Source organism: Erpetoichthys calabaricus, chromosome 5 (assembly GCF_900747795.2).
Source record: "Erpetoichthys calabaricus chromosome 5, fErpCal1.3, whole genome shotgun sequence".
In the NCBI taxonomy this organism is placed as follows: domain Eukaryota; kingdom Metazoa; phylum Chordata; class Cladistia; order Polypteriformes; family Polypteridae; genus Erpetoichthys; species Erpetoichthys calabaricus.
The window spans coordinates 130,173,439-130,198,593 of NC_041398.2; the positions used below are offsets into that span (position 1 = coordinate 130,173,439).

The 25,155-nt window shown below is 36.7% G+C and overlaps 1 protein-coding gene across 1 annotated transcript in view; it reads right to left on the reverse strand.

The window, feature by feature from the left end:
* ankrd50 (ankyrin repeat domain 50) overlaps positions 1-22,383 on the reverse strand; it is an 89,228-nt gene extending 66,845 nt beyond the window's left edge. The window contains exons 1-2 of the mRNA XM_028802038.2: positions 22,017-22,383; positions 19,788-21,204 (exon numbers count right to left, since the gene is read on the reverse strand). Of these exons, the coding sequence (XP_028657871.1) occupies positions 19,788-20,275 (488 nt within the window). The 5' untranslated portion in view covers positions 20,276-21,204; positions 22,017-22,383. The remainder of the gene's footprint in view (positions 1-19,787; positions 21,205-22,016) is intronic.
* Between the last annotated feature and the right edge of the window lie 2,772 nt (positions 22,384-25,155).

Sequence of the window (25,155 nt, forward strand, 5' to 3'; positions counted from 1 at the left end):
ACTGACTCCACAAAGATCATAGCACCGTCTGCAAAGTCAAGATCAGTGAATCTTTTTTCACCAACAGATGCTTCACAGCCGCTGCTACGCAAGACCCTGCCCAACACCCAAGGACTGAACACAGTAGGCCAAAATCTACTGGGAAAAATGTAGAGGTTCTGCCTCCACTCTGCACAGCACTCACAGTACCAGCATACAGGCTGGCTAGCCATGGTATCCAGCAACTTTGGGGGATCCCGCGAAGTCTCAGTATGTCCAAAAGGGCAGCTCAATCAACTGAGACAAACACTTTACGAAGATCGACAAAGGCTGCAAAGAAACTGTGCTGATATTCACATTTGTGATTGATGAGAACCCTCAGTGCCAGGATGTGGTTGATGGAAGACATTTTAAGCATAAAACCAGACTGCTCCAGTCACAGATAAGTGAGCAAGTAATAACGGATCCTATTGAGGATGACCCTAGCAAGGACCTTACTCGGCACCGAGAGCAGTGTTATCACCCTGTAGTTGTCGCAATCTAGGGCACCATCCTAACCTTTCCAATTAGGGATGCCAAGTCATGTTTTCCAGTCACTTAACAATAAACCCTACAGAATTTAACTTTGTTAATAAAAAAAGAACAGTTAACAACTGTGGTCTATAGTTTAATTATAAAAAAAATACCAAAATTAACACTTTAATGTAGGACATAACACTTCTATGCATCTGACAATGCAGAAGCTTAGTGTAAAAAATTTTTTAAAGGGACAAAGGGAAAACAATTATGAATCAGTCGATCAAGTAAAATGGTATTGGCCTTAAAAAAATCTAATCAGAGCATCCCTATAGGACATATATTAAGCAAGTTTACAGTTGTGAGTATGCAAAACAGAGTTTATTCTTGTATTATCATTTATTTATTAATTATTGTATCATTTGTATTATTTGTCTTTGTCTTATTATTATTATTAAAGTGCTCTTGAATGTAGCATTCTTTACCCACATGTCTTTTTCCATACAAACGTCTGTAAAATTACTTTTGGCCACCTCTGTATATGCAGAAAGAAAATACATACAAAAATAAGCACAAGCCTATGCTTGATGTACTTTTAAAGCTGAGCTACACCAAATACTCACTGCTACAACTTGGTCAAAAACAGAGATGGCCCTGGAGACAGGAAGAGCCTTTTAATACAAAGCACTGTCTTGCCGACAAATCTTAGAGCTCAACGTCACCCACTAATCATTCATGAGAGATGTGGGCATATTCACAGTTCATGTTGCATTCACCTCTGCAAGGTCTCTACTAAAATACAAGTGGCCTTGCTGGCACGTGCAAGCACACTCAGTAATCTAAGGGAGAAAGTGTGAACTCCATACAGACAGAGAAAAGGACAGGACTAGAACTCTGTCTATTTGAGCTGTAGGGAAACATCATTAATCAATGTAACACCATTGTCAGCTTAATTTTCTGGCGAACAGAAATACTCACTTTTTGGAAACAGTCTAATAGGTAATTTTACTATTCACTTCTTACACACAAGGCTTTTAAAATGTGAGACAGTGTCTGCTTCAATTACTACACTCACCATTTAGCATGTTTAGCATCCTGATGTTTGCATAGGTAGGTGATTCATACTCTCTATGGAGTATCACCAGTTAATTCTGTGGTTAATAATTAGGTTATATATTATTTTAAATAACCTATTTTTTTTTGTCTCTCAGCTTTTCCATATACAGGTCTTTTGAATGACTGTGCAATGTTTGCCAAGGTCTAGACTGAGCTTCTACATTTTAATCAATCTGTGTGTTATGATATATTGTAGTGTATTGGTGAACCTCTGTGACTATTTTACAGTTTTGAAGAGGAGTACAGTCTAACAAGTTGCACTGAAAGAAAAAGAGTAGCTGGCATAAATGAGCAAAACAAATGCCCATAAATGGAAACCTGCAATTTACTGCATCAGACTATAGATGTTCTTCTTCAAAATTTTTAGGTTAGCAAATTGAGGTGGTTTAAGCTTGTGGTTAGGACACCTTCATGGATCATGTAAAAGGTACAGCCCACTGTGGGAAGACTGAATTGAACTTAATACGCATTATTTGGTTTATATAAAACAACTAAGTGATGTAACCATGGTACCAGCGGTACTAAACATCTGTTAACTCTTTTAGGGCAGATGTCGACTTTTGTCGACAGGAGGGGTTGAGGGCGAATGTCAACAAAAGTCGACATCCAGGGATTGAGGGCGACAATCAGCTGTTAATGGCGACAAAACTCACTGTCACGTCACAGGCATTCCCTCTGTGCTTGGAGGAATGCTAGACTCGTTAACTCGGCAACTAATCCTTGCGTGTGCGTGAGTTGCGAAATGTAAACAATGGCAAGATGGCATCGACATGTCACAAGGGAGCGAAGTGAGTGCAGAAAAGAAAACACTCGGCAGACAATGTTTTGTGCATTATCGCGGAGTCGGGCTCTGATTTTTCAGAATCGGATTTTATTGACAGTGATCAGGAGATCGAGCAAGAGAGTGAGAAGCCGGCATCAGCTGATTGGACACCAGCCGATGCATCTACGGCAAGGTTCGCGTGGGAGGAATACACAGACATTGATCCGTGGGAGCCGAACTGGCTACCGGACTTCACAAGACAGCATGGCTTGCTGTTGGACACGACAGATTACCAGCTGCTGAACTACTTCAGGCTGCTCTCTCCTGATGCTGCTTTTCAGCTACTGTCAGACGAGACAAACAGGTAGGCAGAGAAATTTTTTGAATCGCGGGCTGCGCTTGCATCGCATTCTCGTTTTTCAAAGTGGAAACCCACAACAAAAGACGAGATGAAGCGCGCTGTGGCATTACAAATAGAGATGGGACAGAACTGGTGAAATAACTTCAGGAAGCATTGGTCCAAACGTGCTTTGTCCCCTGGTGGCTTTGGACAGGGTATGCAGTGTGATGATAGGTACTTGATGACGCAAAGTTTTATTCACTTCTGTAATAAACAGAAGCATATCCCATGGGGTGAGCCAGGCTATAACTCCATGCATAAAGTTCAGCCCCTGCTTCAAATTGTGGAACCAACATAGAAACAATTTTATCAGCCTGGCTGTGATTTGTCTGTGCATGAATCTATGATAAAATAAAAGGGACACCTTTTTTTCTGCAAATATATGCCAGACAAGCCCACAAAGTATGGCATAAAGGATTTTGTACTGGCAGAAGCATATACTGGTTTCTGCCTGAAAGTACATATACAGGAAAGTATTTCTTTCAAAGAGAGAACTGTCCCTTGACAAGTCAGGTTGTGCTGGAGCTGCTTCAGGGCTATGAACATTTGTGTCATGTTGTGTACATTTGGACAATTTTTATACATGCCCAGAATTGTTCATGGAGCTACAGAGCAGAGGAATTGGAGCTTGTGGCACAGTGAGGGTGAACAGGAGACACATGGCTTCACAGTTGAAGCCAGACAGGCTGAAGATGAAAAGAGGTGACAATACGGTTTTCATGCGGGCAGAAAACTTGGTGGCAGTGGCATGGCACGATGGCAAATGGGTGACTTGTCTCTCTACAGTACACACTAACAATATATGTGAGAAAGTGCAGAAACAGACAATTGAAAAGTAGGCACCAAAGCAACACATATTGTAAGCAGTACAATGTGGCAATGACTGAAATTGGCGGCTTTGAGCGAGATCAGACTTTGCTGTGTAAAATGTATGTGATATGTATGTGAAATCATATAGTATGCAGGCTCATACAACATGCAAGACAGTAACATTTGTCAAAAGTAAATATTTTTGTTGATTTGATAGGTTAAACAATTGCTTTGTATTCTTTTTTAAAAAATATTAGTTTTTGGAAAAATATTCAGCCCTGGGAGAAAAGAAACTAAAAAAAAAATTAGCCCTAAAAGAGTTAAGATGGAGCACTTGTAGCACAAATATAGAAGTACTTCCAAGCTATTCTTTTGAACTCAGGATATCAAATTCTATAAACCAACTGACTGGGTCCTTTGTAGTGACCAGGACCATCTTTTGCAAAAACAAATTTCATTAACTCCTTGTCAATACAAACTCTAAGCAACAGTAGAGCAGGACTGTGTATAGCTCTTTTATTTCTTAGAAGTTCGCCGGGTGCCTTCTTCTAGATGAAGGGTGCACTATAGGATCAGCTACTTTGCCCATATCTGCATTATCACCACATATCATCACTCACTGCTGCTTTCATTTTCTTGAGATCTTTTTGTCATTTTAATGGTACCCGGGGTCAAGTATGGTTGCCTTAAATAGAAGTTTCTGTGTCATATTAAGCTGGTACCTCTTTTCTAAAGCAATATTTGAGACTTTATGTTGCCTATCATTTCACTAACACTGTCACATTCCTCCAAAGTGCTGCCCCTCCAACAATTTGAGGAATGTTTTAACTGACTAAACAATAACATAAATTAATAATAGAATACTGGAAAATTTAGCCACCGGTTTAAGTGCGACATTTACTGAAGAGAAAAAAAAACATTTCTGTCCTCTCCTTTTGGAATGAGTTCCTGATGAAGGCAGTCATCACAGGGCGCTCATCTTGACAGGAGGTGCATACTACAAGACCTGGTTAATCATTTTTGTTTAGATACCCATGGTGTAGTGTGATCCTACATAAAGTAACAAAATAAGCATGCATATGTTACATAAAACCTGTTTAACAGTGAATAAATCATTATTCGCTAGGTTAACAGCTACTTTCATTTGACTTACCAAAATTAGACTGTGCTGTGGAATACCCAATTCCTGTTGAGCTTTTACTACATCTATTTTCTTTAGGCAGCTGTATGAATATGTAACTACAGCAATAACCTTCATTATCAGATGTTGCATACAAGTTTTCTCCTCATTTAAGCCCTAGATAGCAAAAAAGACTCATAGGCTTTCTGCAAGGTTCTCTGTGGTATTACTTTCAAGGTAAGTATAGAGTTTCTAAGTATTTGTATTTCAGCTGCCAATTCAATATATGGTTAGATTTATAAATGGGAGTCATATTCATGCTTGACCCCATGTCTGATGTAGGAGATAAAAAACGTCTATGCACTTAAGATCACTTAGTGTATTCTCTCTGACTCTGTTGGAGAGGTATTTTTTCCTGGGACGTGGTACTGTTTATCAAATTTTGAAAACATTGCTTTATATGCTGGCTTTTCTGCAGTGTTCGGTGCTCTCTTTAATGTTTATGAATTTTTTTTTTTTTTTTTACCATCAGAGGACTGTTTCTCTGCAGTTACTTTTAAGAAACACCTAATGCAGAACTAGATAAACATTTTACTTATTTATAATAGCATATTGATGGATGTTAACAAATAATCAGCCCTAAATTAAGATTATTGATCATTTGTGAATTTCACTTCTAAGAAAGGGGATAGCATAATGTGAAAGTTTTACAACGACTTTGACAACCAGCAAGGTCAGACAACTCTGAACTGTTGTGTCACCAGCAGATATGGAAGTACCTACTGGGAAAGTTTTTGGCAAGTATAGAATAATTGGGGTATAGGCAGAATCGGACATGAAAAAAGAATCTCGTGTTATGAAAAGTTCCAACTAAATTTATTTCTTCAAAGTAACCTTTTTTCCCCACTTTAACGTGCACTCTTTGTAACTCCTTCCTTAGGTAGGGCATTTTTTGGAAAGTTTGTCAATCTACTTTTAGTAAGCCTAGTTAAATTTACACAATTTCTGCCTTTTGCTAGAAACATTGTACACTGTACAGAAACACTTTTTTTTTGGTAGGAACATCCATTGTAAATTATTTGCCAAAAAGACAAAATGACCTATTGATTAGCTCTTCTAAGCAAAAGTAAAATTAACTTGTTATATCTATGATGCCTTCCTCTCTCCTGAAATCGACATTCCATCATGGAAGAAAAAAAAGGGTTTCAACTTATACAACTAGGCATTTGTCAAATTTCTTACTTAAAGCCAGTGAACCCACAACTGCTCACAAATATTTTTATGCAAACATCTCAATGTGTGCATATTATATATTTTTCTGCAGTGTAGTTATAATGTTAAAAATTGTGGACTTAATTAGATGACAGTTCTTTAATCAGAGGTATCATGACAGATTTTGAAACTTGCTAACAACCGAATGGTAAGCTGAAAGTGGGTTTTGAATAGGAAATCTTGCACTTTATAACACAGCAGACATCCCCCATCGCATACAAAAGCCTACAGTGAATTAAACGATTTACTATGGTTTATATATAAAAACCAACATTTCACCTAACAAACTGAAAACAATAAAATTGAGAGTATTAAGTTAATTTTAGAAGCTTTAGAATAACCTAACAGTATGACTGTAGTGTCAGTCTTTGATTAAATAAAATCTTTATTATCATACAATTAAAACAACCAAGAAATCCCACATTTCAGGTCTATCTTTGCTATGATAAAGGCGTTTCTCACTATAAGAATTGACAAAAAGCTAAATCTACAGTGCACATGAGCAAATCCTTGCTTACTGACACTGGACCTATTTAATGCAGCTTGACAAGTGAACAGCTCGTCATTTGTAGGAAACAAACTCACTGGAGAAAACCAAGAGAAATACAGAGCATGTGTCTTAACTGGAAATTTGTCAGGAATGCTACCAACTGAGGCAGCACATTGGTGCAGCGATTAGCTCTGTGGACTTTAACACCCAGTGTCCTGGGTATGAATCTCAAGCTTGTATGTTTATGTTGTGTAATAATAACAATGAGAGCAGCTCACTACTCAAAATGGTAATTCTGGTTGGCAGCCGGACTCAAACTCACAACCCCTTGATTATGAGTCAGCAGCTCTTACCGCTGCACCACCCAGGCAGTCGTGTTAGTGTTGTACCCTAACCAGATTTTTTTTTTTTTGGTTATATTTCTGAATAAAAGCGCACTTGTTTTGTTATACGTGTACCTTTTGTGAAAGTGTTTATTTGATATTTGAACTTCAGTCTTCACATGTTATAAACCTCACATCAGCATTTTGTTATTACTATAACATGAAAAAGTTTCTGTTCTAGTTATGTGCTCAACATTTCTTGCCTTGCATTTCCTGTCATCCTTTATTTACACAGATCGTTGTAGACATGGAATGTATGAATTGCAAATAACAATGTATTATTTACCCTATACAATTCCAGACACCTAACTCCCAGATAAAGAGATTCAGCTATGAAAATGTTGCATCTGACTTGACTTCAGCTGCCTCGGTGGGGGATGGAATAGCAGGCTGCTTGTGCTGATTGACACACTTGCAAAACAAAGATGCTGATGAGGAGGTGCAAGGGAATTTAAGATGACCCGGCATTACAAATATTTTCGTAGACTTCAGGATTCTAGTGTTAATAAAAGGATAAGTTTCAGTGTGTTCATCCAGTTACTATTGCTCTGTCTTTCCAATAGGTGGTGCTTCACAAACATTGAAACTGCTTTTAGGAACCCCTTACCAAATAGCACATAACACAGATGTATGCATTGCATGATGCACTGTAAACATTAATGCTGAGGTCTATATAGACTACCTAGATTTCAACCCATCTTCAATGGATAGTACAGCTAGTCTATAATAAATTAACTGTTTAATATGTTCTTCTAAAATATGTTAAATACAATGTAATGATTACTCAATCAGTTCAGATGACACTCAACATTATCAAACTGGTCTAATCTAATTCAGGTTCACTGGGAATCGGAGATCTTGTTCAGTAGCATCATGTATAGAAGGTAGGAAAAACCCCTATATAAGGCATTTATCTATCACACAGGCTCAAATAACACAAGAAAAAAAAAGAAAAAAAACAACTCAAACTGAAATATTTTATAGCTATTGGTAAAAGTAAATTATCTTGTGTCTACTAAGCATATTTTTCTAATTAAATCATAAAAACAGCTACAAGCTTAAAAATTAAGCTACCAACATATATCCAATGTAGATCCCTACCAGTGCTACTACTATGAAAACCTAAAATTAACTATTAATTGATTCAACTCCTCAAGTAAATCAGAAATCTAAAGGCACTATCAGACAACATATACTAAACATAATCCAATTTGTTCAATAAGACATTTGGAAAACCAATTGAAAGACCTTTTTTTCTCCCACTCTGAAAGGCACATACTTTCATGTGTTAAAATGTCAAAAAAAGGAAAAAATTATTGGAAAATTTCAAGCTCTTGTTCAACTTGGCAAAATCTCTGTTCTTCTGAATAAAAATTATTTTAGCCACTGCCACGACCTTCTGGATGAACGGACTATACTTATTCCATATATTGATGCTACTTACTACTAATTAGAGCAAGCACAAAGACATGAGAAAATGAAGGTGAATTGTGTTCCCGTAATTATTAGTACAAACAAAAAACTGAAAAACTTCAGCCTGTTCCCTTAAAAAGCATCATTAGCCTCAGTGTGGAGACTAACACTATTATCTATAAAGCAACGTTAACAGCACTGTCAATATAGGGCTTTCAAAAAAACAATTCATAAGGTAAACAATTGTTTACTTTAAGAAAGTATGCCCTGTATAAATGTGCCCATCCATACATTTTCAAGCTAATGTAATTCAGTACACCATCATGGAGAGCAACAGCCTATCCAAACATTTTTAGCTACAAGGTAGAAAACAATACTAGGTAGACTCCATTGCAGAGCACTCTCACTCACTCACTCAGATTTGCTAAATAACCTAACGCAGGCTTTGTGGTATGAAGGAGGAACATTAAAGAAACAAGCAAAAAAAAAAAAATCAGACAGTAACTAGGCCAGAATATAAACCCAGTTTGTTGAAGTTGTGAGGCAGCAGTGCTAATAATCTCAATGCCTAAATTCAGCAAACATATGGAAATACAATCCATATTTTAATGGTATCCATTGATTAAGATGGCCTATTCTAACCTAGAACATTAAAGGATTGCACTTTACAATTATTTAATTGACAAAAAACCACATAAGTACAACTTTCCTCACTCAGGACAAAGTGCATGCACCTCTGATATAGTCCTGTGACAGTAAATGGTTAATTTGTGACACACCACTTATTTGTGGAAGATCTAACTTACCGGATAATATTTTATTTTTATTCAAAGCACCCTCCATTGGTAAAATGTAGTAAAACAGCAGCCATTAAAATACTAATTTCAAAAATAAGTGGGGGTATAAAGAATATGTGAAAAAAACACTAGACAACTATACTCCTCAAGCTTTCCAAAGCTCTGAAAATCTATTTTATTGCATAATGTTCTTACATCCAGTGACTTGACAGTTTATGCCTTTAGTCACAGTTACAGTGCCATTGGAACAACAGCCTTGAAAAAATTAAGGAGGACGCTCTGTTAGTGACCTTAAGCATGAATAATGAAAAGCTGTGATTATTAACATGGATAATATTTTGAAGCCAAACAATTTCTACAGCTTAGATGCATTTCATTTTTCAAACCAAATAACAAAAGGAAAGCCAGAAAATGTTTAAGAGAATATTTGCTGATGTTTCTTCAAAAGGTAGTCACTAAATTTTGAAATACAAGCAACTTTGGGACACTCTTAAAACAATGTATTCTGATGCTTTTGCTCAGTACGTCCTTTGTTTTTTTGTCATCAGCAGCCTCACTGACCACATCTGGGACAAGATTTTTAGTATTCATATTTATAAGTAGTTACAATGTATATATTTTTCTTTACTTGTTATTTAAAGGATAGGTTTATAGTATATATTGTTTGACTAATATACTGTAAATATGCAGTTTGTGTAAATAAAAAAAAAAAAATCACATCATGTTTACATGTAGAAAAGTAACTTATACATCTGCATAGGCTACTTTTGGTAGTGAAGAGGTGTGCACGGTTAAAAAAATAAATAAATAAAACAGTTACGTAAAAACTTATTTAGAAATTTTGTTCAACTGGAAAAAATATCAAAAGTACTTTATCTGCACAACTTGAATTACACACCCAGTAGGACAACACTGATATAAATGTCTTCCATAAATATTTTGTGTTACTTATGCAAATAAGGTAAATAGCTCCCCCCCCACCCCCAGCATAATCTAACTCTAGTGTTAAAAACTTGTGATTCCTCCTTAACCAGAAATAGTTACCGTGTTTTGGTTTTTTTTGTATTGATGAGTGGCTTACATCAACTAGGGGAAATATTTCCAATTCCTCATATGGGTGACTTCTGAGGGTTGTTTTGCACGTAAATATCTGCTTCAGGTTCACCCACTATATTTCAAGAATTAGACTATTAGCCTACCTATTGTGAAACAAGTATTTTGTCCCTTTAAGTTATCGTATTACAGATTTATTCAAGCATTTGTGATTACTGCTCAGTTATAATATGCATTTTAGGTTCAGCATCAGCTTTTTAACAGATGAACTCATACTCTGCTCAAGATTATCTGCTTGAGTCAATGACAGCAAGATGCTCAAGCCTTAAAACAATATGCAAGCATTCAAGGCAACTCATGCCCCTTCTTCAGGCAAGATGTAATCGCTGCCTTGAAAGCTTGCATGTTGTAATCTTTCTAGTTAGCCAATAAAAGTTGTCATTTTGCTTAACTTCTCACTACATCCATAATGGTTAACATGGTCCAACAATTCAGCATAAAAGCCTTAAAACAGAAAAGCAAAAACAAATGGTCCTACCACAATGCTTTACAGCTGGTATGAAGTTCTTATATTCCAGAGGACTAATTAGTTTGTACCGAAAATGACTTCTCCAATTAAGGACATAGAGTTTTTTCTTAGACCAATTTGTGGAGAGCACATTGTTCCAAAAAACTGTTCTACACCAATATGGTTTCTAGTAAACTATGGTGGTTTGTTCATTTTTTTTTTTTTTTGACCTTAGTGTCCACTTTCTTCATTATCTCCAACTTAAGACCAACTTTGTGTAATTTCTTTCCAACAGCTGAATGGTATCATTTTATATTGCTTGTTGCAAGAGAAACCTAACCTGGCAAAACAGGAGACTTCTTACGAGAATCATGTGGTCAGTACATAGGCTGCATTTGATGGGTCTGCCTATTCTTCGTAGTTTGTCATTGATGTTAAAATTTTCCACCCTTGTCGATAACCACTGAAATGTGAAACTTTATTTTAACCCTGCCCACACACAGGGTTGACATCATCTGTATAATGAACTCCTAGTAAGAACAAGTTATGCATCTTTATGTAAAGCTGAGCCTATAATGCTGTTCTATCCTACTATTTTCCCCATTTTCAAACCATGCTTAATCATCATCATGTGAACCTAGCTGGTACACATGAAGCACAATAAAATAAGTTTATATTATGATTAAACTAAGGCTATTTAAAAAATATGTTTACGCTAGTGTGAGAAGCATAGGGGCTCCTACCATAAGCTTCATTGTTTAAATGTCTTTAGTTGTTCCATTCTCCCCCAAAGACTTCATGTAATGCCTTTTATACTCTATTACATGTCAAGACTCACGACCCAAATGACATCACCTTTGATCATTTTACTTCTCAGCAGCTACCTAATGCTGTATAAATCAGATCCTAGTGACAGGTGCAGATACAACAAGGAGAACAGCACACCATTTTACTGATGAGGGCATCAGTCAAAGAGTCAAGGTGCAATTTCATACAACATTACAAGGTCAGGCATAAATGTAGGTCAAAAACATCTGTCTGAGATGATAAACAGGAAAAGTTTTGAAATGATTGAAATCTGTTTAAGAACTGCTACTCTCTAAAATATTAAACAAAGTGCTGGTATAAACTTTCATATTTTATATAAAAATGCTATGCAAACACTAATACTTGATGACTTAGCAGGTTATAAACAAAGTAGTAGGATGCAATTCACAGACTGTAAATCAAACCCTTCTTTTTGCTAAACTAAAAATATAGCTACAGCACTTGTGATTTAAGCCACATGAAAAATTTTTCCCTTTAACAGTTATATTTAAGCAAGTGAAGAAAGTATGGAGAAAATAACTGCAGAGAGAGAGAGAGAGAACTAAAGTCAGCAACATTTACAAAGAATCATTCAACTGTCTGAATTTGGTAATGCTACAATCAGTCATTCAAGATAGATTTCACTGATTTATAGAAGACAACAAGAACATTTTTTTACAAAAATAAAGAAAAAAGACCTTATCAAGACAGATATTAATAATGCACTTGACTAGAAAAGTTTACAGTGTTGCACTGTTAAAATAGATAAGTCTAATTTTATAGCCAACACAAAACAGTCCATAAACTCCTTTAAAAAGCAAACAATCAAAACACCTGGGGCCTCATGTATAAACGGTGAGTAGGCACAGAAATGTTGCGTACAAACGTTTCCACACTCAAATCGCGATGTATAAAACCTAAACTTGGCGTAAAGCCACGCACATTTCCACGGTACCTCATACCCTGGCATACGCAATTTCTCCGCTCGGTTTTGCAGACTGGCGGCACCCAGCGTCAAAGCAGTGCTACTGTTCCTGTGTGGTTACCCTTTCTTTCTTAGACCCACATTCCTGATGCGGCTTTATAAATACACTGAAATTAAATGCATATTGTTTATTAGTGTAATGCATCTGATTGTAATTAACCTGCAGCAATATAATGGTCCAGGGAATAGCCATAGTATTCCAAATACCATAACTGCTTTAGCGTTGTTACTCTCACTGCATCTTGTTCTTCTTTCAGCTGCTCCCGTTAAGGGTTGCCACAGCAGATCATCTTTTTCCATATTACTCTCACTGCACCACTCAGAGTATTTATATCACTGTATCTGAGTGGGGAATCACAGCAGCAGCTGATCGGAAAGAGAATTATCGGTATACAGTTTCAACCACACACTACCACAGCCACGGCAAAACGCGTCAAAGTCTTTCCTGTACGGACCTCGCGTTTCAGAAACAGTTTCATCCCAAGAACTATAAACGCACTCAATCAAGTGCTCCTTGTAGAACTGTTTGTACTTAGAAGTACAATTACCTCATTGTAAACTTGCACTACAGTTATAATATTGCACAACCTGCGCCACTTTATAAAGCGTGTATGATTACGATATCATTTTTAAGATGAAATGCAGAAAAATATGTTGCTTATAGTATGCAGATAAAACTTTAACTTCATTTAAATAATCAGTATTGTTAATAATTAAACATGTGAGGACACAGTGCCGCAGCGATAGCTAGTTCACGGATAGCTCCTGCCTTGAGCTGTATTATTGCTGGTGCTGACGCGACACTGGAAGGATAGACGGATAGAATAATTAAACATGTACTACGAAGATATTTCAATGTCCCTTAAAAGTTTTGAAGAATCGGCGTTCTAAGCTTACAGATGGCTTAACGTCTATGACAAAGCTGATTGTGTGGCGATTGGGTATTTGGAGAAAGAAAAGTAAGGACAGGAATTGGAAAGAGACAGTACTTCTGTAATAAATTATTTCATCGAAGGTCGCGCAAGGCGCAGCAAGCCTCTTGCGTGAGATATGAACAATCACTGCGCCACCGTGTTCCCATGTTTAATAACATGCTTTCATTCCTATCATCATAAAAAAGAAATCACGTATACATCTCAGTATATTAATTATTCAGAGAGCTGTAATATCACGAATGTAATGGATTCTGTGTCCTGTCGGAGAAAGAGAAAGAACGGAAGCACGTAGTGATTCACACACATAGAAGATCAAACACAGAACAAAGCATTTAACGTGCTACTTTAGTTACGATGGGATTTGAGAAACTAGTAAAATAAACTTCATCTTAAAATCGTTTATTTGTTCTTTATTTATTTATTTGTTTGTTATTTGTTTATATGTTCTACTTTAATGACAAAATAAACTACGTGATTAAAGTGGAAATTTCGAGATTAAAGTTGACATTTCGTGCTCATTTTCCCACTGTGTGCCTATTTTTTTCTCTGTACCCTAATAAGCTTTCATATGACACTAAGATGGTCCGCTACGAGTCGCTTTTTCACGCCGACTTTGATATGTGACAACTTCTTTTTTATTTTGGGCACTGTGCGACTTTGTGAACTTGAGCTTTCGAGTTTCTCCAACACTACGTCACTCGATCAACTTCCTTTTGTTGATTATACCACTGTTTAAACGAACAAATAGTACGTTTTTCCTTTGCCTCCACTTGGTATTTGCTGAAATTCTTATATTTTCCCCTGTGCTTTTCCCATTGTCTTTTCACAGAAGGCTATTTATATCGATTTGCATATTCAAAGAGGCATAATTCTGGGAGGAGTTGGAGCGGGACAGAAGGCGCGTGCACGTGCGTTACTTTTCACGCTCATCGGGATTTATGTAGTGGAAGAACGTGAAAGTTTGCGTACGCACAGATTCTTGCATCTGGATTTTTCTGTGCGTACGCACATTCCCGCTTTTGTGCTTACGCCATGTTATAGTGTGAGTTCTATGCAAGGCGTTATACATGAGGCCCTCAGTGGCTGCACATTTTTGTCCTGGCCACTTTCTTAATAATCAGTCGATCACTACTGATAATAGACTGCACTTTTGCTTTAATATAAAAAGAGTGGATCTGTAAGGTTCAGAAACGTTAATTGTTTCAGTTTTCAGATACCAGTTGACATTTAATTACAAAAAGGTGGTCAAAAGGTAACCAGCTAACAAAAACCTATTTACAGCTGTGTTCATTATAAAATAGCAGTTTCACTAAAATATATGAAAGGAAAAAAGTAAAAAGAATAAGAAAAAATAATGAGCTACTTACGCCCACACAACACCATGGTGATGTACTCAGAAAAAGAATGCCAATAATAATAATAAAAATATCTTATGTGACAGAATAATGTATTTCATTAACACCATTAATAAACAACCCACTAGGAACTGACTTTGAGATCCCTGTTATAAACCCTGTAATCTCTCTAAACATAATGTTGTTTTAAAAATCCAATGCACTAAGTAGTAACCTTCTGTATCATAAATGTTTTCTGGATAAAACAATTTAAGACTCATTTCACACTTCAGTCTGTGGAAATACTTGCACTGTCTTACAGCTGTAAATCAAAATCTATACCAATATCTTTCTTTAGTAATCTAAGATGGAGTTTACCAGCACATAGCTCAGTGGGAGAAAATCTTTCATTCGGAAACAAAAGGCTTATGCTATTTCATCAGTGCTGCCAATGCAAAAGCAGCCATTGATAAGGTAATGTAAGTCACTGCCCATAAAGAGAGAGGCCTGCATTATTAATGCCAGCACAATGCCAAAAATGAATGCCATCCATGATAAGAGAAGTGCCAGGTTGCCAATGATCAGAATCTGCTGATACAAATTCAAGTCCAAGTGAAAAAAAACACAAGGCTTTGTTTCTCTGATACAGACTGTTACATTACATAACTCCTGCTACAAAATTTCCTATGATCGTTTGTTTTGTATTGACTTAGAAATGCAATCATAAAATAAAGTTAAATATATTACCAAAACAAAATTTCCTATGATTGTTTCTTTTGTATTGACTTAGAAATGCAATCATAAAATAAAGTTAAATAGATTACCAAACATATGGTAATGATAAGGATCATAAACTTCTCTCCATAACTAAACTCAGGCTACAAAGAACCACTTGTTAGCACAGAAGTCATTTAAGCACAAAGGCTGATTTTCTCCAGCAATTGTAAGACGCAACAAAGTGTGAAGCATCACAAAGGAAAATACAAAACTCAAACATTGATTCTAGCCAGCTGAGAGTTAACAATTTTTTGTCAACACAAAGAATGCACATCAACAATGCTTCTGACAGAGATCTGGGCAGAAGACCAGCATGAAGAGTTAAGATTGTAACAAAAATCCAGATTTGGCAATTAGCTTTTTTATAAAGTCACATTCTTTATGATGAAAGAATAATTGATCACAATTATTTATTGTAGACATATGACATTTAAAAAGAACAGATCTCTGCTATTAAGAATATACATGATTCTCACAGTAAACCATGTTATATATATATATATATATATATATATATATATATATATATATATATATATATACATACACATACATACATACATACATACATACATACATACATACATATACACGCACACTTATAATGGAAACATAAGGAAGCACACCACTAAATGCACACACGCAAAACATTAACTGAAGGCTCTAACATTGATAATCTTACATAAAAAGAAGAGCAAGCTTTCTCAGTCACAGGAACAGATCCCTCAGTCTTGTACCACTCTTAGAGTTAACATGATAATGTTACCTTTCTGTCTACAAGCTCAAGTTAAGGCTAGTCACAATAAAAATGCACTAACCCAACACATAATATATAATCTTCCTCTGTACTATGGAATACCATCTGTGCCAAAATTTAATGAAATAAAAATGCAATTATGCAAAGATATTACATGGAAAATAGCAACAAAAATACATTATAAAAGTGAGTAAATAGTGAAAAATAACACATAATTGAATAAACACCTTGTAAATATAATGAAAAAATTTCATCATTTCTTTTAAAAATGCACTTATTTGAAGACTACATCAGAATGTAGACTATAGACTGAAGTAGCCAATCTTGTTAAGATTATTCAGATGATAAACATTTGCCAGCAATAAAAATTTGTTCAAGACTGATGATGAACAGAATACTGTGTCAAAAACTTTCAGTAAATCTTAATAAAGCTGGCACAGTAACTCCCAACAGTGGCACGGGAAACGCACAGAAATTCTAACATCCACTTTAAAAGAAACATATACTTTGTACATGGATGGAAAGCCAAACAGATAACAGACAGTGACTAAGATGTGAATCAAAGCCAGGTCACTGGAACTGTCAGACCCCAGTTATAACCTGAGTAATATTCTAAGTGAGGAGAATGTGATACAGAAAGTATCAAGGCTATATCCCTGTCAAGATAATACAACATAAAATATTAAAGTTTTACATGTAATTACTGCAGATTACTGTAGACCACATTACTGAGATCTACAAGGAAAAGAACTTGATTTGAAACCAAAAATGTTTTAGTTGTCAGTGTTGGTTTTGAGTATATCTTGGATTATAAAGTATACATAAAAAAGGAGTACTGTAACAGAGTTTGCTATTATAATCGAGTTGCTATATAATACGAGGACTTCTTTGAACTGTACAATTAAATTTTTATGACAGTGAAAGAAGGAAGACATGAATACAGATAAACGAATAAGAATTAAAAGATGAAAATGCACAAAATAAGGCAATCCCTACAAGTCTGTCCTCATAGCCAACCCCCCAACAAAAAACATGCTATTTTTAGGGTTTGCTTATCGAGACAATAAAAGCAGATTGTATCAAACTAATTTCAACTTCAAGGGAGTTCTACCAAGTAACTACTGCAATGGAGGGTGGCAGTATGTTGAATATTGATTAGCACATGAAAGTAAGAACTTCACTGTACTCTGTACACATGACAATAATGATCCAATGAGTCCATTACAGTTTTACTTACTGGATTGCATAGTGATCAACATTTCTGTCTCAGAGATCCAGAGGACTAGGTTCAAATCTACCAATCTCTGCTTACAAGTGCTTTCTATATATACATTATCACACATGTGGCAAAGACATGCAGATTAGTTTGTCAAAATTGTTCTAGTATAAGTCAGTATAGGTGCATGCATGGGTGTACTCTGTGATCAAATGGCACCATATTCAGGGTTGATTCTTGCCTTATGATCAATGCTCCCAGGTTAGGCTCCAGTTTTCAGATAATCCAACTTCAATTAGATGGGTTAAGGAAATTGATGGACGGAGTTCCATGTTGACTATGTAGATTGTATAGTGTAATTTGATACCACTTATGCAGAGAATACAAATTTTAACACATATGGTAATCATGGCACTTAAACCAGACATATACAAATCATTTGATATTTTAACAGACTAGATAAAGAGTTTAATAGTCCTGTTGGATTTGCATCCCTGAAAGAACCAACCAGATGTGCAACCTGTATTATATAATAATATACACTTTTCAGCAAGATCTACCAGTGCCAAAAAAACAACACAGAGAGTCATTAGTCATTTGATCGAACATCAGATCATACCCTGTACTCCATGATGAAGAAGATTGTTGCTGTATGGTTGTTAGCTATTCCATAGACTCTCTGTAAGTCCCAGTAGCATCACTTAAGAAGCAGTCTAATCCTGTCTGAATCTTGTGCAGCTGTGCACCAGATGAAGGCTATGGGAAACTTTTGATCTTGTCTTTTATGGCATGTGTGCCAATCTTTTCTGATAGCTCTGAAAAGTAACAGTAACAACTAGCAAACAAATGTAAAAAATGCTTTAAAAACCAACAAAATCAGACACTGTGCAAGTTATGAAAACAAATATATTACATGCTTTGCCTTTTATAGATTTGGATCATCCCAGCTGGTAAACAAATTCTATAAACTTTCAGTGTAATGTTATACTCTTAAAAAAAACATTTTTATTGTTATATCCATACCTCTGCCCTGAAGCTAATCAACATTGGGAAAAGGTAACTGTGCCAATGTTGGAATACTCAAGAGACAGAAATCGACTCCTTCGATGAATAGAGAAATGTGTCTGAATATGTCACTAAAAGAGACATCAGTTGCAATTTAAGAAACAAAAGCCATTACATCCTAATTTAAAAATATTAAAGGCAAAGATAAAAGCCTGAACCCGGTGAAATGTAACACTTTATACAGATAATGGAACACTGTACCAGCAGCCGCTTGTTTGCCCACATAGAGTTAAGTGCGCTAAACACTTCATGGTGCCTGCCTGTGCACAGACTGCAAGATGCAAAAGTCTTTCATTCTGACATGATTTTAACCCTGCTGGCAGACACAACATGTCCAAGTGGAGACAACAGAAGTAAAAATGTCTTCATTAAAGCTAGACTGAAGGCCAAACCTTACACTCCCTGCCCCATGGCACAAAAAAAAACATAACTAACAAAAGGAGAATAAATAGGATTACAAATTATATACATTATATATAAAGGGATATGTGAATGTGCGTAAGCTTAATAGGGAGAGAAAAAATTAAATCTCAGACTGAGAAAGCACTATTCAGAAGTAAATGTAATTCAAACTGAATGATTATCATTTTGTAGGAAAAGTGGCCTCAGGAAGCTCACCTTTGTCTTTCTTGAGCGTGTGACCTACTTTTCATACTGACTGTGAATTTGAATTTAACAGCATGAGGAGGTGGTGGCTGCAGTATGGCATTGAATTACACACGTGATTTAACCTCTGCAAGCCAGCAATTTACAACACAGTCTATCTCCAAGTACTCCTTAAGTGTAGCTTTTCTACACAGGACAGAAAGGATGCAACTAAGTTTTAAAGTGAGTGACAACAAAAATAATAGTGGTGGCACATAAATCAGTGTTTGATTGCTTTCACATAAATGGATACTACCAGTGCACAAAAAGTGGATGTTGGGTAAATCAGTATTTTACGCTCGTATTGATATAAGTGACAGACTAAATTGTGCTATTTTGTGCCTTGTGACCACTTCTGCTTACAGAATCTCTGGTTTCCAACATCACGAATTATGGAAAGAAAAAAAAGGGAGACAAGAAAGAAAGTTCTGAAACTGGTACACATAAAATGTAGTATCACACAAATCTCAACACTAGACAAATTGCACATATACGGCAACATAGGTCTATTCTCATTTTTCTTGTTAAGCTTCCCAGATTAAGATAACTCTTCAGCTCAGCAGGAGCAGCTTAATGACACCCAATGAATATCACATGTAAAGCACAACAATAAAGAAGGATTTAGAGGACATTGGGTTGCCAGTACCTTTTGAAAGCCTCGGCAGGGTTCCTCTCACACTCTCCAGGATGTAGAGCACTTTGAACAGCTGAGTCTCTCACTTTCTCTTCAAAGCCCTTGAGCATCCCACTCCTGCAGATCTGAGCCACAAGACCCCGAATGAACCCGCTAACACACAGCGTGTCTGAATCATCTGCACGGCAGAAGTGAAAAGCTAGAACCTGGCGATGCAAGCCCCTTTGTAATCCCTGAGGAGAACTCGGCCACAGCAGCTCCGTACACAATGCTGTCTTTCCGCTGCCAGGACCTCCAACAAGCAGCACTCCCCAGCTTGCCCCTCTACTTAGTGCTGGACTACCATTACTGGAAGGAGCGCTAGTACTAGCCTGTTTAGTAGGTGTACAATTCACTCCAGTGATGGCATTTGTCTTTTCCTGGAGGCAGTGCTGGAGCTTGTGGAAAACCCACTCCCTGCAGTAAAACCTCTTCCCTTGCAACAAACTGGTTTGTGCCATAGTTAGCCCTGCAGTTCCAGTGCTGCCTCATAGAGACCTGTTCATCTTACAAATAAAACTGCAAAATAAATAAATAAATAAAACAGCAAAAGTCAAAGAAGATCTCACTTTTTTGCCTTTGATGGACAATGATGTGAAAACAGAAGCTTCACAATTGGTAGCTGTTTACTAAAGCATGGTCAGTTACTGGGCAGTATAGCCCTTCTTTTAGATGAGAAACAAAATTCATTTCAAGCTGAAGAAAACTAAGTATTTAAAGAACTGAATGCTTTAAGTGATCTTAGATCCCACTTCCAGGGACTTCACTCTCATCTGGCAACGTTGGACAATCCCATTGCTTCCACTGGACCTCATGTAAAAAGGGTGTATGATTCCGTTCAAAAGAATAGACAGCACATCTGGAGAAAATAAAAACACCAACTCCTCAAAATTTCCCGAGACAAAAGGCTTCAATCCTAGCGCGTTGGAGTGTAGTTTAAGCAAGACACTGTCCATCTGGAAATGCTGGAAACATTTCTTTGGCTCTTTCTCCCACACATAAGGCCCCTAAATTAGGGAAACACTGCGTTTTGGAGTTAGGAAGGAGGGGGTGGGAGGGGTGCGACTTCTGAAGTTATTTTTTGGTCTTAGGCACTGTCTGACAACACTGGGCACAATGGAAAGCCCAATATTCATTTGCATAAAAATAAAAAGGCTGGGGGAGTGGAGGTGAAAGGAAGGGATGGAAGGGAGGGGGAAGGGGGGTTGCTTGTCAAAGCATCAGATTGTTTTTTCTTGTTTATTTATTTTATTTAATTATTACTATCTAGTTTCTTGCTGTAAAACGTGTCAATTCCTTCGTCCAAAAAACAAATTAATAAAAAGCCGTGCGTGTCTGCATTCTTCTTTTCCTTCTCTAATTAGCTTGCATCTGGTTTATTTTCAATTATCTGGAAAAAAAAACAAATAATGTATGAAAAATCAAAACAGGCAAACCTAACCCCTTACCCTCTCGAAAAGCACACAGAAATCCATGCACCTCTTTTACCAACAATACGCCCAGCTGGGTCGGTTGTCGCAGCCGAACTAGCTGCACAGGAAGATGACTACACCTCCGATCTCACACCTTTCTTCGTGGGCATTTAACTGCTTCACGATGTGGCTGTCTTGTTTATCTACAAGCCCCATCACTGGTGCCAGTCTCTTAAAATATGCATATACACCTCACTATGCTTAGCATCACCTCAAAGTCGTCCCAATCGTTGTATTCGTTTTTGACGCAAAGACGGTTAAACCCTGGCGTTACACCATAGCTGTCTGAATGATACTGTCCGTGTATCTCTTAAACACTTGTGTTTAAAATCAAACACGCACATACAACGGCTATACGGTAGTCCGCTTCTACTATTAATAATAACAGACCTCTTTGCACTTACACCCTTCTCGTATTAACTGTCAAGAAAAGACTATTAGCAATAGGCAAGAGTTACTGATACTCTTAACGCTTGTTCCGATTTATCCACGGCATTCGCCTTGCATCAATCCCCCCAGTCGCCGTTTCGTCCGTATATTGCTTCCACCTCCCAACCCCCTTTAAGAAAAAGGCAGAACCAGAAAAGATCGACCGAAGCATTCCTTTAATTCTCTACTATATGACTCAAGGACATACTAATTCGTTCCACTAGTTCCTTCCCCCTGCGATGTTTCACAGACTTTTCGGCGACTCTGCCACTTTTCTTTTCATTTTACCCGAGTCCCTCACCTTCAGGTTGGCTTTATCCGCAAGTGACTCTGCCCCTCTCTCTTTCCGTCTCTGTTATCTTTCCTTTTCAGGGCTGCAACAGGCTTTCTTTGCTTATGCGGCGCTTCTGTTTAAAAGATTCAGCGGGTGTATCTCCTTTGCTTTTTCATTCTTCTTCAATTATCACTGGCACGTAATCCCCTTTTCTTTCTTGTTTCCTCTTCAATTCTCTGCCTTATACCGTCTTTTTCCTCTCTCCCCGAGCTCCTCCTGCCATCAAACACAGAACGACACTGAAGCAAAAACTCCGCCTCCAAACATCCGCACCACGCCCCCTCGCTCACGCAGGCACCTTGGCCTCCGCCTATCCAACCAACATCTGTGCTGACGTCAGAGACTGCGCAGAAGGCTGCTGCATTACCTATTTGGAGAGACTGGGCGCAAAACTGTGCTGAAGACGCGTTTTTGTAAATCCAATTGTATATGACGTAATTTCATTACCAGTCTCACGGAGGACTGCTTCCATTAGAGAACATGATCACAGTGGAATAAAAGGCAAAATTGTGATAGAATATTGATCATAGTTTGGAGTCCATATTTATTTCAGCACTACGGAACCAAGTGCAAATTCTGGGTGAAATTTCTCCGTAAAATCATAACAAGGTAATAAAACCTGCGGATGTGAACAGAGAGAAAAATACACTTCAGAGAAGATAGTTTTTAATTCCACATCCGGCCATATACACACACACAAACATGTAACATACATAAAGGCAGAAGTAATTTAGACAAAATATTTTCTATAAGTAAAAGATAATATGAATACAAAACGATCTTTTCATAGCCTATTGTAGTAACGTTTCCAATGACCGTTAATTTTTAACAGTTTGAATGTTAACCAGCACATTCTCTTATAAAAGTTTTTAATGACTCAAAATTATTTTGTAGATTCTGCGGTAATCATAATGGCCACGGACTTCAGGGGCTTTGGGTAAAATCTCTTACCGGGACATTACAGCATGTGCGTTCAGGTTTTGCATTCCACTTTTTTTTTAACAGGATAGGTTGACTGGTGGCTTCAAATTGAATTGCGTGAGTACGCCCCGAAATCAGGTGTCGTTATGTTAAAAGCTACCAGCCTAGACTCTGTGTGATCTTAACAGTGTGGTGAAAGAGTGCATAAATTTATGAATCGACAAATTCCCTTCACATCAGTTTTATTTTAGCTTTTAAATATTAAATGTCCATTTGTGCAGTTTTTAATTATATACATTTGCATTACTCGACTGATGAGTCATCTCTAATTATATATTTGAGGATGAAATAAATAGCCTGGCCCTTTTTCACAGTTCTACCATGAAAAGAAAAAAAAGAGTAATTTTCAATACACACACTTAATAATTATAATCCTATAGCCTATACTAAATCTGCTGCAAGGTTTCTTTGTGTAATGATGGAAAAAACTTATGCATCACTTTTTCTGGTTGTTTACTTGTACTCGTGTCTTGAAATATGCAATTTAAATCTCTACCCTCTTAGTAAATGGAACATTTTGTTAAGTTTTTAAAGTCATTTTGTCCTGCCATTTTAATTCTGCAGTTGTGACTATGTATAATTCTTTTATGCCACATCATGTAAGAAGTGTAAGTATGTCATGATCAACTTTGCTTGAAATGCTTAGTGAGAATCAATGGTGACCTCCTGTGAGATATGTGAGAATTCATCTCAGAGTACCCATTTTTATCCTGCCTGTCTCTGCCATTTAAATACACTTTTGTGCTTTAAGCCATCTTATGCATATCCAAACTTAAATGCTTATTGTTATGTTTTAACCATATTTTTTCCTGGCTTTGGTTATCATTCTTTTTCTTTTCTTTTTATTTTAAAGTATATGTCATGTGTTTATATAATTTTTGTAAATATTAATGTTTATGTTTCATTTAGTGTCTATATGTAATGTATTGTTTTTTAATGTTGCTTGTGCTTCATGGGTGGTACTCCAAGAGGAAGGGTCACCCTGACATCACCACTCCTGAGACCTCACTCGGGCTATTTAAGACCCAGAGATGAGGATTTCAGGTGGTGGTGTATTGAATGTGTTAGGAGTGTTTACTGTTTTGTATGATTATTTCTGCTGTTTCTCCTAATTTTTCCTATGAATTTTGTTTTTGAGACTTTTTGCTCTTTTGAGCATTTTTATGAGTTTTTTCCCTGTTGTTAATAAATATTTCAATTACAAAGATTATTTGTTAAAACTTTAACATAAACAACAAAGTGTTAACCTAAGCCATGTAAAAAAAACCCTGTCTAAAACATAGCTCTTGTAATGTATAACCGCAGTTCAGATGACACCATTTATCACAAAGTATTAGTATTTTCCAAAGCAATTATAAAAACACTTGTGTTTTAATAGTGTTATTAACAACTTTTACCTAGCAAATAACTCCAGTAACAATGTACAGTTTAGGTTCAGATTAGTTCAACTATTCATGATCATGCCTATTCATGATCATGATCATTGTCCTCACAGGTGGCGCAGTGGTAGTGCTGCTGCTTTGCAGTAAGGAGACTGTGGAAGATTGTGGGTTCGCTTCCCGGTTCCTCCCTGTGTGGATAGCGCTTTGAGTACGGAGAAAAGCACTATATAAATGTAATGAATTATTATTATTATTTTATTATGCACTTCTATGACTCTATTTCTGCCATGTTTTAGCCAAGGTCTCAACTGTTGCTTAAGTGTTGTTCAAATTTTTGTGATCCTTTTGTTACTCTTTAAACATTATTATTGTGTATATTATGCTATTGCTTATGTGTTTGGTCCTCCTGTACATTATGTCTTGAATACAGTTTTGTTTAATCATTATTTTGTGCAGTATGTATATATTATGCTTATTTTGAATTAGTGATGGATGGATGGATGGATGGATGGATGGATGGATGGAAATGGATGGATGGATGGACTTTAGTTATGTGCCCTGTGCCGTTTATATAGAGTTTCAAGGGGCAAGGCTGTCATGACATTTCAAATGAAGGACTGCCCTCTCTATATATATTTTTAAGTGGTATTTTGTAAGTACTTTTTGGATTTTCTGGTATTTTGACTATTTTTGCTCTGTGTTTGTTGATTTTTGATTAGTGTTCTTCCTGTCTTGTGCCTGTT